At 36.1% G+C, this 13,938-nt stretch overlaps 2 protein-coding genes across 4 annotated transcripts in view; one reads left to right on the top strand and one right to left on the bottom strand.

Moving 5' to 3' along the window:
• The window catches only part of CCDC125 (coiled-coil domain containing 125), a 27,724-nt gene extending 16,934 nt beyond the window's left edge, over positions 1-10,790 (top strand). The window contains exons 8-12 of one of the 2 annotated variants that reach the window (XM_059418007.1): positions 935-1,050; positions 1,824-1,931; positions 3,238-3,412; positions 7,462-7,592; positions 8,641-10,790. In XM_059418007.1, the coding sequence (XP_059273990.1) occupies positions 935-1,050; positions 1,824-1,931; positions 3,238-3,412; positions 7,462-7,592; positions 8,641-8,949 (839 nt within the window). In that variant the 3' untranslated portion in view covers positions 8,950-10,790. The remainder of the gene's footprint in view (positions 1-934; positions 1,051-1,823; positions 1,932-3,237; positions 3,413-7,461; positions 7,593-8,640) is intronic. The other variant, XM_059418008.1, reaches the window with a different exon arrangement.
• Positions 9,783-13,938, bottom strand: part of CDK7 (cyclin dependent kinase 7) — a 42,341-nt gene continuing 38,185 nt past the window's right edge. For both annotated transcript variants that reach the window (XM_059418009.1, XM_059418011.1), the window contains 2 exons: positions 12,452-12,599; positions 9,783-12,048 (listed from right to left, as the gene is read on the bottom strand). In XM_059418009.1, the coding sequence (XP_059273992.1) occupies positions 12,020-12,048; positions 12,452-12,599 (177 nt within the window). In that variant the 3' untranslated portion in view covers positions 9,783-12,019. The remainder of the gene's footprint in view (positions 12,049-12,451; positions 12,600-13,938) is intronic.

Raw genomic sequence — 13,938 nt, 5'->3', positions numbered from 1 at the left:
TTGGGGCACCGGGTGGCTCAGTGGGTTAAGCCTCTGCCTTCGGCTCAGGTCATGATCTCAGGGTCCTGGGATCGAGCCCCGCATTGGGCTCTCTGCTCAGCAGAGAGCCTGCTTCCTCCTCTCTCTCTGCCTGCCTCTCTGCCTACTTGTGATCTCTGTCTGTCAAATAAATAAATAAAATCTTAAAAAAATAAAAAAAGATGGCATTAACTTTTTGTAAAATTTTAAGAAATGTCGATTCTTCCCTTTTTTTTGGTTCTTCCTTTTTTGTAGGAACTTTTAAATTAGTGGCTTGAAAGGGACAAAGTTCTAAATCAGGTCATGAGCCTGTGAGGGGCACTTTCTGTTGTTCAGTAAGTGAACTGTGGTAGATTTCTCCTTGTTAGGTTAGTTCAGGAAAGAAGTTGCCCATAGCCACATCCTCTCCCCCTCTACCATCTCACCCTGCAATAAGAGAGGGAAAGTTACTATTTCCTCCTCAGTAGAGAGCAGGATGCTTCTAGTTCTAAATGTTTGGTTGAGAGCCTCTTGTGAAAACTAACAGAAGTCCGATAGAGTTTGTGTAGGTGGTACATCATCTGATTATCTTAACTATCCAGCAAGTGCAAATAAGTTGCATTTCTATGTTCTTTGAAAATCTTGCAAATTTTTCTTTGAGCAAATGAAGACCAGACTCTGGTGGCAAAATTAAGATACTTCAACTTTAAAAATAATAATATTTAATCTAGTGTTACCTATGTATTATCTCACTTGATAATTTTTTCCTGGATGGGGCCAGATGTAGTAGGCAATGTCTGTGTATATGCATTGCTTGCAAGGAGTAAGTGTATGGAAAAAAATTTTTTTTAAAGGGAGTGTATGATGTTGGTATAACTCAATTAGGTGAGGCTGGAGTTAAATTTCATAACTAACACTCTTCCTTGGCCCTTCCTAGTTTTACATCAACAGTATTTGGAGGCCCTCGCCATGCTTGATGTCAAACAGCAGATGGTGGCTCTGGAAAACGTGTGCCACGATAAAAGTGGTTTTACAGAGGTTTCAGGTCTTGAGGTGGGTAAACAGGTTGGAAAGTTGAACAAGAGGGAAATTTTCTACTTTCCTTTTCTCCATCACCAGCTGCTCCACATTCTAGAATAGCACTATCCTTAGTAATTTGAGAGTGGGGGAAGAGAGGCTCATGGGGTTCCCCAGGGGAGTTCTGTAGACTTCCTAGCACCAGGCATGTCCATGCATTATTTTCTTAGACACTAGAAGATGTGTTGGCTACCTCCTGCCCCTTTTAGTTTTTATTTTTATAGTTTTAGCAGAAGCTGTGTTAGCTGTGTCTCACATTACATAATGACAGGTATTTTTTAGAAGTGGAAGGATGATTATTCTCCTGGCATATTTTAAGTCATTTCATCATTTCTGAGCACACACCTCTCCCTGATGGGAACTGGTAAGGGTAGAAGCTGGGCAGTAGGACCAAGCTCAGTCACAAGAAATAACACATGGCGGGTGTTAATACTTTCTTCATTAGTTCAGGTTGCTGCCAGGGATATAGAACTATAGAAAACTGATACCCACTTAAAGGTTTTAGAGAAGGAAAAGAAGCAAGGTAGAATTCCTTTGTTTTGTTCCAAGTAATAACATTGTTTCCTCATTTGTAATTTTCACTTGGATCCTGAAATCCTTGTCTCAGCTTGCTTCTATTTTTTTCTTTCCAGGTTCTTTGAATTAGATGCTTGAATAGAAATGTGCATGTGTGTGTGCGCCCTTATGTTTGTGTGTGCAGCTAGGCAGTATGACACTTAGTAATGGGAGTAATGCTTTTGGATTTAAAGCTTGCTGTCCTTGGAGCCTGCCTTTGCCATGGCCCTGGAGGGAGTCCCTGTGCCTGTGCCAAAATGGCAGCATCTGCTCGCAAAATGCTTCTTAAGCTCAAACAGGAGGTATTGTATTATCAAAACACTAAATTGGTTTTCTCCTGTAATAGAATAAAGGAAGAAATCTGCAATAATTAGCTTCATTTTAGTAGTCATTGGCTATGGAACTTATTCTTAGTTTTATGTGATAGAATTAACTTATAAACTAGATTCTATTTACATGGTTCTAAAATACAAATAGTATTTGGCTTGATTTGGTGTCAGCATGAAGTTGTTTGACTAATCTGTACTAAATTTATATTTCTTTTCTCTATAAATGGCCCTAAAAATTACTATACTACACACTCTTACTTAAAATCACTAGGATCCATAACTCTGATAAATGGGGAGATAAACATGAAGCTCATTAGAAAAGTAGCAAGATACAGTGGAAGGAACCTTTGTACCAGCCAGACCTAAGTTTGAATCTTAGCTCTAGAATTTTCTAGGTGTGTGGGTTTAATATATGTTAAATAGAGAGTAATAACTAGTTACTGGGCTCTGCAATGATATAGAGGAAGCAGACATTTAATGTTTAGCATAGTGCCATGCAGGTGCCTTAGCATTTAATCAAAGGACATTTGCCATTATTATTAGTTTTAATAACAAATACAGAACATGGACCATAATTTTAAACATATTTTACCTTTATTGAAGTATGGAATTTTAAGTCTTCAGATATAGGAAAAATAACAGTTAAACATAAATAATTCTTTTTTTTTTTTTAAGATTTTATTTATTTATTTGACAGAGAGAGATCACAAGTAGGCAGAGAGGGAGGCAGAGAGAGAGAGAGAGAGAGAGGAGGAAACAGGCTCCCTGCTGAGCAGAGAGCCCGATGCGGGACTCGATCCCAGGACCCTGAGATCATGACCTGAGCCGAAGGCAGCGGCTTAACCCACTGAGCCACCCAGGCGCCCAAACATAAATAATTCATTAACAAAAGTATACGATTACACATCAGAGTCAGGGTCAGCTACGGCGGGAATGTAAAAGATGAAGGCAGTACTGAGATTCAGCCCTTGGCATCCTCCTTTCTTACTCTTTGGGCAGGACACACACAGGGCTGTCTAGGGTAATACGGTGAGGTCCAAGAAATGGATTAACAAGGAATGGTCAGGCACCACGAGGAAAACTTCTGGTAATTTAATTCAGAGAGGGCAGCTACTATAGAGGGGAATTAGCAAGTACTAATTAGTTTAAGCAGATGGACTAGATCAGACACTAGACTCATGCTAGGCAGGGAGACTACATTTGCTAATCTGATTCAGCATTCAGACAAGAATTGTTATGTTTCGCCTCTAACACCTCTCAAACTTTTTTTCAAAACTAGCTGGGGCTTTTGCAGAAGAGTAAAGAAGAAGCTTATATAATGGCAGATGCATTCAGAATTGCATTTGAACAACAATTAATGAGGAAAAATGACCAGGCACTGAGATTGACACAAATGGATAAAATGTATAAAAAAGGAACAAAATGGATAAATTGGAAGCACCTTAAAGAGGATGGTAAATATGAATTATAAAGGCAATAATGAAGTGTAATTTTAGTTGTTTCTGGTTATAATCAAAGTTGATTAAGCACAGTTAATGCAATGAATAATATAATTGAAATACCACAAAATAGTTGTGATTTATTATAGTATTTAGTACCTGCGGAAGAATGGGGAGACTGGATATTACATATGCAGAGGAGGTAATAGGATCACTGAAATCTTAAAATAACAATCTCTCTCTTTTTTTTTCACTAATCATCTGTCTCATTTAAACAAGACCATGTTTTGTGGGAAAACTTTGTAAAAGTGCCAGTTGATTAAAGGGAAATTGCCTAGGAAGTAATAATGAAAATACTAAAACCCAACATTAAATGTATCTAATTAAACTTTGTTGAAATGTGTGATTCTAAAGAGATATTGAGGAAAAGTCTTAAGTTGGAAATACTAATAAAAATGAAACAGAAGGTTAGGTTTTGGTTCACAAACCTAGCAAAGTTCATGGCTGTTTTTAGTACTGCTGTACTAGAGGAAACAAAGTATATGCAAATGGCATTAAAGAATAAAATTACAGTTGAAGTATATCACCCAATATAATCCAATTAGCTATTACTTTTTTAGAAATCTTAGTTTCTCTAAGTATGTATGTTTTTATCAGAATTATTCAGTGCAACTCCTAGCGCTTTAATTTAAAATTCCAATTAAATTCCTATTTGAAATCTTTTATTAGTCAAGGGAGATTACAGTGAAGTTTATTATTTATTTATTTATAAAGATTTTATTTATTTATTTGACAGATCACAAGTAGGCAGAGAGGCAGGTAGAGAGAGAGGAGGAAGCAGGCTCCCCACTGAGCAGAGAACCCGATGTGGGGCTCGATCCCAGGACCCTGAGATCATGACCCAAGCCGAAGGCAGAGGCTTTAACCCACTGAGCCACCCAGGCGCCCCTGAAGTTTATAATTTAATATTAAAATCATGAGATGACTATATTTCTAAATATTTTTATTATGTCAAAATCCATAATCCTAATTCCAGTTTCTCTCATTTTCAGATGAATTTGGGTAATAAGAATCTTATAATATTAAAAATAAAACTTTTAGTAATAACCTATTGTGTTTTAAATTTTTTTCAATAGTATATATTCCTAATAGCAACACTTAATGTGATATTTTAGCTTCATTAACTAAACTTCACCTGTCTCTTTGCTGAAATGGTAAAGTGCTAAGCTTACAGGAGTAATAAAAATAGAAGCAATAAACAAATATTAAAGTAGACAAGCAGATCATTAAGAGTTACATATTTAGACTTTTCATCGGGGAGAAGTCAGAGCAACACAGGAAAACATATTTCTCAACATTCATTCTTAAAGAGGCATTCCACACTGTCCTGAAATTAGTTTCTAAGCATTTTTTGATTTGAGACTTACAAAAGAAATCACTGAGCTGGCTAATATAATGTTTAAGTCAGGCTCAAGGGAGGTGATTCTGCCAGAAAAATAAGCAAATATAGTCCATATACTTAGGCTTTTAGGAATCAATGGAAAGTCTTGAGTATCTGTCAAGGCCATCAAATGTATAGGTGATCTTCAGGCACCTCTTCTAAATTAGTCTCTTGATAGCAACTGGACTGTTAAAATTTCAAAGGTACTGTCTTTGAGGACAGCCTTGGTGTTTTCCCAAAAGGGAAATCTAATTTTAACTGCTTGTTTTGATGGAAGGTAAGGAGGAAAGTTAGGGGAGAAAGAAAATGAAGGGAAAGCATGGTTAATCTTACAAAGCCTGCCACATTCCGTCACCTGGCATAGAAGACCCCCCGAAGTGTGCATGCAAGTTGGCCACAAGGGTAGTTAGTGATAGGTAGAAAAAGCTGTTTTTTTTTTCTAAGAGGTAGATTCATATACATTCAGTACTTGAGTATATATATTCTTTCATATTCCAGAGCTTCTGCCTTTCTTAGCTAATAGGAACCTCAAGAACTTTTCTATAAAAAATATAATTTGATAGGTATAGCTCCTGATGTTTTCCATTAAGACCCTGAAGAGACTGGAAGCAGAATTTAAAATAATTGGTTCATCCCAGAAAGGCCTTTATAAGTCCATACATGTGTCAGTAGCTCTGTCAGTTTTTTTTTTTTTAAAGATTTTATTTATTTATTTGACAAGACAGAGATCACAAGTAGGCAGAGAGGCAGGCAGAGAGAGAGGAGGAAGCAGGCTCCCTGCTGAGCAGAGAGCCCGATGCGGGGCTCAATCTCAGGACCCTGGGATCATGACCTGAGCCAAAGGCAGAGGCTTTAACCCACTGAGCCACCCAGGCGCCCGCTCTGTCAGTTTTTCAGTGATAAGACTGATTTTATTCATGTTTTTCAATAATCCAAAAGGTACAGGATGACTATCACAGATCATTTTCTTGTATGTGGTCAACACGTTAAGAGGCATCAACTTTTGTCATTGATATGCAGCTTAGATGAGTTCTGAGAGAGAGGTTATACGCATATTTCTTTTTTTAAGACTGTAAATAGAGATTCATCCACTCATCACAGCTGATGAGCACATCAGCTTGTCTGGCTTTTCTCCTTTTGCCCCAGTTGCTGGAGGAAGAGGACATGAGTGAGCTCCAGTCACTGTGGTTTATCAGGATTAGGTGTAATGGGAAGTGTCTCCTTTTTTTTTTTTTTTTAATTATTTATTTATTTGACAGACAGAGATCACAAGTAGACAGAAAGGCAGGCAGAGAAAGGAAGGGAAACAGGTTCCCTGCTGAGCAGACAGCCTGATGTGGGGCTCGATCTCAGGACTCTGGGGTCATGACCTGAGCCGAAGCAGAGGCTTTAACCCACTGAGCCACCCAGGCGCCCCAAGGGAAGTGTCTCTTATCTGTTTTCTGTTTTCCATTAGATCACTTGCAGAGCATTCCAAAGGCATTCTTGATGTTTTCTTTGTGTAAATCTGTAATTTTTGTACCATGTTATAAAACTGCATCCTTTCTATGAAGAACACCATCAGTGTACAGATTTCAGGATACAGACTTTAAAACATTCTGTCTGTACCTGGGCTAGTTTCACAACTGTGCTGTTATTTTTTCTTTTTAAATTTATTTATTTGACAGACAGAGATCACAAGCAGGCAGAAAGGCAGGCAGAGAGAGGAAGGGAAGCAGGCTCCCCGCTGAGCAGAGAGCCCAAAGGGGGACTCGATCCCAGGACCCTGAGATCATGACCTGAGCCGAAGGCAGCGGCTTAACCCACTAAGCCACCCAGGTGCCCCTGTGCTGTTATTTTTTAAATTGTGATAAAATACATACATAAAATTCTACCATTTTAACCATTTTTAAATGGTATTAACTACATTCACATTGTTTTATAACCATCACAACCATCTATCTCTACAACTTTTATCTTTTCATCCTCCCAAACAGAAACTTTACCCATTAAACACTAACTGCCCACTCCCTTCTCCCAGCATTCCCCTCTGCTCTATTATTTAATGGCACAGCAAATTCTGAGGCATAGGTACTATTATTCTAGAAGTGAGGAAACAAAGCTCAGAGACCTTGTCCAAGGTCATTTAGAAAGTGGTTAAAGGAGGGTTCAAGTCCAGGTCTTTCTGCTCTAAAACAGAATCTGCATGGTTCAGAGGCCACGTTTTGTTGAGTGTGCACAGTGTCCTCAAATAACAGGGGTAAGTGGCTGATATTTAACACTGGGAAATTTTACATACAAAACTGGATTGCTGCCTCCTCTGGAAGGCTGCTGTTAATGTGGACTGCATGCTCTCTGGAGGAGCAGCAGTACAATAAGACGGGAGTGGCAAGCAGGGAAGGCATTGCTCTGGGTCATTAGACTGTGGCCTCTCAATCTCCATTTGTTTGCATCCTGGCTCTAAAGTCTGTGTTCCCTTCCCAGTACACTGTGATGCCTGACTCACTAGAGTCCTCCTGAAGAGAACCACCTCTTGACTGATTTACAAATGAATTATCCCTGGTTCATACTTACCTCTATTCCTGGAACTATATTAGTTGAGTGTCTTTTTATGTCTCAGTTGGATTTGCATGTTCAATTTTAGGATTACCATCACAAGGAAATAAGAAGACCTTAGGGCAGAAACTGCTGCAGATGCTCCCTTCAGAAAACAATTCTAAGAAGACCCAGGACCAGAATAACCCTCAGGAAGTCTGTAAGATGCTAACAGAGTTGGTTAGTATCTTTGCTTTTCTTTTGTTACAGGTTGTGCCTAAGAATCTTTCTCCTTCCTATTAATTCAGCTTTTTAAAAAATGTAATTCTTTAACACTGTACTTGCCTTTTATGCCCTTTTCCCAGCTGATGTACCATCCTCCAGTTTTGATCTTCATCTTAAATTCCCTGCATGCTCTTCCCACTTCTCCCATTCATGTTCTTCCTGTACAAGTTTATAGCTTCACCTCTGAAAAGAGGGGGCTCCCCTGTAATTAACTGTAGGCACCTCTGTCATCTGCACATATGCATACAATCCATGCCATTCAGGAATTTTAAAGGTGTACAAGGCAACTTTCTCACATAATATCCTTTAATCATCACTACAGCCCTGAAAATCAGTCCTATTATCCCCATTTCATAGATGACTAAACTAGAAGATTCATGCTATAGGAACATACTTATCTATAGAGGTGTTCAAGTTATTTATTCTCATGTAAATGTATAAAAACAATTTCACATATATAACTTCAATATTCTCTTGCAGAGGAAAGTACATGTTAATATTATACACACATATATACACACACCATATATATGTTTTCCCCTCTCTTTCTTCAGATGATCTACAAAAGCTTCAGCAGAAGGAATGCTGCTTTCTGTTCTTACTTTAAAAAAAATTCCTCAGTAATGTGTAGTATATTATTTGGGAATCAGTAGATACCTAATTATTTACACTAACTGAAGATAAAACATTTTGAGAAAAATTCTTCTGACTATAGCTCTATATTCTGTGGTTTACTGACTAATGGGTATATTTGTATTTAATCTTTAAAAAAAAGATTTATTTATTTGAGAGAGAGAGCATGTGTACAAGTTTGGGGAGGGGCAGAGGGAGAGAGAATCTCCAGCAGACTCCCCAGTAAGCACGATGAACCCTGAATGGGGGGCTCGGGTAGATCTCATGACCCTGAGATCGTGACCCAAGCTGAAACCAAGATTCTGATGCTTAAGTGACTGAGCCACCCAGGCACCCCTAACTAGTATAATTTTAATTTTTGTATGTGCAGTTGAATGATAAAGAAGAAGCTCTGGCTCATCAAAGAAAAGTTAGTTACATGCTTGCTCGGGCACTGGAAGAGAAAGACACCACCTCAAATAAGAGTAAGGGAAAAAGTCCTGTGAAAGACAATTTTCCATTAAAAAACCACTGGCGGAAATCTTCAGAATTCCCTAAACTGCATGATCCTGTATATTCAAGTGTTCAAATTTTAAATTCTGCGGGCTGCATTTGTTCAATCCAACACCTTCACAGAGATCAAAACTGCACAAGAACTCTCAAAAGATCTTATTCTTTGCCATCAAATATTATGTTTTGAGAATAAACCAGGTGAAATCAGAACCAAGAGCTGTTTCTATCAAGAGACTTTAAAAAAAGACTGTACAAATGTTGCTTCATCTTCGGAAGTCATATATTTTCTGGATCTTTCTAAGTTTTAGAAAGCAGCTTAAATACTCAAAACATTTTCTACAAGATACTAGTATTGTGCTGACATATTTTATAAATTACATTACTATACCTTATGAAATTTCCAGTATTTGCCAACATCTTAAAAACAACAGAAAAGTGATTTTTGAGAAAAATAAAGCTATTTAACTACTTAGATTGATTACAGGGATCTTTGGCTTAAGTAACAATATAAATTAATCCTCTAAGAAGTAACAATGTCTAGGAATAACTGAATGTTAATTTTTAAAATACATGTATCTTGTTTTATTGTATTTTTTTCAGGATTTTTCATGTGCCACAGAAAGTTTAGTAATCTCCTTAACTTCAATTAAAAAGTTATTATGGTGGGACTTCGGCAGTGTATATTCAAAACATTGTTAGTTACCTTTATAGCTTCTTTTTTTGTTGGTGTGGCATTCACACCATTCTGATTTAACTTCTTGGTTTTGATGCTGAATTTAAGCCATTTAATTTTTTTCTTTTCTATAAGTGTTATATAGGAAAGATCTTTAATACTTCTTGGGAATGTTGCTATATTAATAACATCACAGTTATGTCAAAGGAAATATATTACCTTATCAGAAGTTTTAATAAAACTTATCTGATTACGATCTCTAGCAAAAAAGATACATACGTGGCTTGGCTATGTTAAATACTACTTAAGTAGATGAGGTAACAACAGGGTAAAATAAGGTAACAGCAGAAAGTATAAGCCATTTATTGTTGTATTAAAGCAACACCATTTAGTTGGAATTAATAAATATTAATAAAAGATAAAAACTTGGCAAATAAATTTTGAAAAAAGGAGTAATGATGAGGAACTGTTACTAGACATTAAAAGTGCATTGTCCTGATAGTAATATAAAGCTACCTTATTTACAACAATGTGGTACAAGCAGATCAATGGAACAGGATAAAGACCATACACAGATTTAATACATGTAATGATTTAATATGAAATAAAAGGTAAGAAAAGGAACTGTTCACCAATACCAAAATTGGAAGTGTAAGAAAAAAAATCAAATAAAAAGGTTCTTTTTAAATGTGCGTGTGTAAAATACATGTATATGTATATAAAATGCAAATTCATATAAATTGATAAAATTTGGAGCACTCCAACAGCAAAGAATCTAAATCAACAGTTTACAAAAGGGATTATATATGGTTAGCCAATGTAAGGAACTATTCAACCACAGTAGAAACTTAAAAAATGTAAATTAGAATGAGATACCAAAGTAACAAAGATCACAAAGATTATTTGAGTGCTAGAAATGATGAGGTGAAACAGATCCTTTCATACAATGTCGATAACTATGTATATTTGAGACTCTGCATTCAATCTTAGGACATAGATACTCAAATGAAACTGCTAGATCATATGAAAATGCTCTTTAAAATTTTTTAAGGACAGGTCACAGTTTTCCATAGCAGACACCATTTTACATTCCAACCAAAAATCCACAAGGGTCCCAATTTCTCCACCTCCTCACCATCACTTGTTACCTTCTGGGATTTTTTTGAGGGGGGGATAGTAGAGATCCTAACAGGTATGAAGTGATATCTCATTGTGGTTTTGACTTGCATTTCCCTAATGATTAGTGACATTGAGCGCCTTTTTCATGTGCTTATTGGCCATTTATACATTATCTTTGGTGAAATGTCTATTCAAGTCCTTTGCCCATTTTTTAATAAATTTTTTTTTATTGTTGAGCTATCTTTTATCAGATATATGATTCAGAAATAATTTCTACTGTTCTTTTCACTCTGTGCTTATCACTCCATTGATAGACATTTTAAATTTTGATGTCATCTCTTTTGTCTTTTTAAAGAAAACAGTTTTCTCTCTTGTAGCAGACAAGGAAACCAAACAGATTCTAAGCATAGCTGTTGGTGTACAGATGGAGAATGCCATGTGACGAGGCATGTGGACTGCTTAAGAAGCTGGGAAAGGCCCCTGGCTAATAGCTAACCAGGACAGGAAGCGTGTGCATTAAAATTACATGAACTGAATGAGCTTATAAGCCAATTCCTCCCTAGAAACTCAGAAAAGAGAACCATTCAACTGACACCTCTATTTGGACCTATGCAAGAAACACAGCTGGGCCAGGTCAGACATCTGGCTTACAGAACTGTGAGTCAGTACATTTGTGTAATTTTAAAGTGCTATACTTATGGTAATTTTTATGTAATACAAGAAAAATAATCCATAAAACATGAATATGTAGTGTTATATATATATTTTTATATATTAAACAGATACTAAGCTAGATTTATGTGTATTAACATGGAAGGGATTTTAAAAGTTTTGAGTAAAAAAAAAAATTACAAGATATACAGTCTATCACTCATAAAATTTTAACAATATGGTATATTACTACATGAATTTTTATAAAATAGCAGTATAAAATCATGGAAGGACACACTCATTTCCTGAGAGTCACTCTCCTTTTGGGAAGGTAAAAAGGAAAAGAATGGAATGATATATTAAAGGGAGCTCAATTTCATTTGTAATTTTTTCTTCTTTCTTTCCTATTTAGCATATCAACATTTGTTAGCTCTAGGTAGCAGGTATATGCAACATTTCTACTACTTCCTCTGTTTTTGAATACTACCCCTGCTACTACATATCTGTGATGCTATATGGGCCAACTCACCAAAGTAACTGATGATTATTTTTATTAAGGTTTCCTTAATGCATTTTCAATTCTACACTTCAAAGAACTGAACTTAATCTTACTTTTGCACTCTCACCAGAAAAATCAGAATTAAGTTTGTTTTAAAATAAATTTAATAAAAATAATCCAGTTTTACATATTTTACATGTGTGGAGTATTTACAAATTCCTTCTACAGCATTTACTTAATGTTTACTATTTCTCCATTATTTGCTTTTTTGACTATTTCCTTCAGTAGTAAAATACTGTCCAGTGATCTCTGTAACTAAAAAATTAGCTTCTTGGGTAATCCTCCTAGGTGAAAAAAAAAAACGAGGTTGTTCACATTTAATCTTAAGGCAATTCTAACCAGTCACTGCATTCCAACTACATTCATTTTACCTGCTTTGGTTTGCTAGTAATACTTATTTAACAATAAGCATACAATACATCAATAAAAACTTAAAAGAAAATAAGGTACATACTAGTAAGTTCTCGCAACTCTGATGTATACTCCAAAAGAGCCCATCTCCTTTTAAAAAGCTTGATTTAATTATTTTCAGTGGAAACAAATATTGCTAAAATACCACATTCTCTACCACACTTACGAAATAGCTCACAATCTACATTTCTTAGCTGCCCCTCGGTCACTAGCTATATACTACCTACTTGGAGTTTTCTGAATTCATTTCATTTCTTATGAAAATGGAAGTTTTACCTTGTTCTAAGGCCTGTGTTCTCTTCCGTTTTGTTGCTACAACTGGATTTGACTGCTCCTTTAAAGTTTCCAAAGGACAGTTTGGTCTTGGCAGCTGACATCCAGGTGTCGGCCCTGGCCGATTACTGAAATACTTAGTTTTCAATGCCTTGAAAAATGGAAGATACTGTTATTAAGAAAATCTAACTTCCAGAATTGTTGGGAATATTAAAAACACTATATGAATACCCCACTTCCAAAACGAAATTGATTTCAAGAGTTTAGATGAGCAAACTACTATAAATAAATATATAATAGCTTAAGATCAGCGGGTAATTCTATTACCGTAAGAAAAAGACACTACAGGGGCACCTGGGTGGCTCAGTGGGTTACTGCTTTCAGCTCAGGTCATGATCTCAGGGTCCTGGGATCAAACCCCTCATCACATGGGGCTCTCTGCTCAGCAGGGAGCCTGCTTTCCCCTCTCTCTGACTGACTCTCTGCCTACTTGTGATCTCTGTCTGTCAAATAAATAAATAAAACCTTAAAAAAAAAAAAAAAGACACTACCTTCTAACTTTTCCTCAGTTAAACAGCCTATACTAAATATGAAAAATCCTTAATAAGACATTGTACAAAATACTAAATATGAAAAATCCTTAGTAAGACATGGTATAACTCAGCTCTCTACACTTTAGGGGCTCTATAGTTCAACACATAAAGAGAGAAACATACTTAAAAAGAACTTCAAAGTTTGTCACAACATCTATATGTATTCAAATTCCAAATCATGTAAATAAATTCCTGAAAATAAATTTTTTTTAATGATGCAAAAGGTTGGAAACAATGTGTTAAAATCCAACAATCCACTGCAAATTATTAAAAATTTTACTTGGAAGGAATTGCACAATGTTATTTCTATATTCTACCTGCTAGGTGTTCTATGATACAGTATTTCCTTTACTTTGGTCCAAAATTAAAAAAAAATAATTTTGTGTTTTTTTTCCCAATAAAAATAGTTTTATTCTAAATGATAAACTAGTCAAATTCATAATTTATTTGTATCCTATAGCCACAATATTCCTTTTGGAAAATCCTTTCAGGAATATAAAAAAGTCCATATAAACTTTTCAAGCATTTCCTCCCACATTCTATTATTTGCAGTAATAATTTAGAGATTCCTAACTTCAAAAGAGTTCAATTTCTACAGTATTTCTTCCAAATCAAGAAGTTCCATAAGTAAATTAAACTAATTCTGAGATATCAGAGATCTAAGAAAGGAACATTATCTCATTCCAACTTTAAGACAGATATGCACGAGCCAGAACATGTTTTTAAAAATGCATTCTAAGGGGTGCCTGGGTGGCTCAGTGGGTTAAAGCCTCTGCCTTCGGCTCAGGTCATGATCCCAGGGTCCTGGGATCGAGCCCCACATCGAGCTCTCTGCTTAGCGGGAAGCCTGTTTCCTCCTCTCTCTCTGCCTACTTGTGATCTCTGTCTGTCAAATAA

The sequence above is a fragment of the Mustela nigripes genome, chromosome 12 (assembly GCF_022355385.1).
Source record: "Mustela nigripes isolate SB6536 chromosome 12, MUSNIG.SB6536, whole genome shotgun sequence".
Lineage (NCBI taxonomy): Eukaryota > Metazoa > Chordata > Mammalia > Carnivora > Mustelidae > Mustela > Mustela nigripes.
Note: the sequence above shows the minus strand (reverse complement) of the source record. Positions and strands in the feature narration are given on the sequence as shown.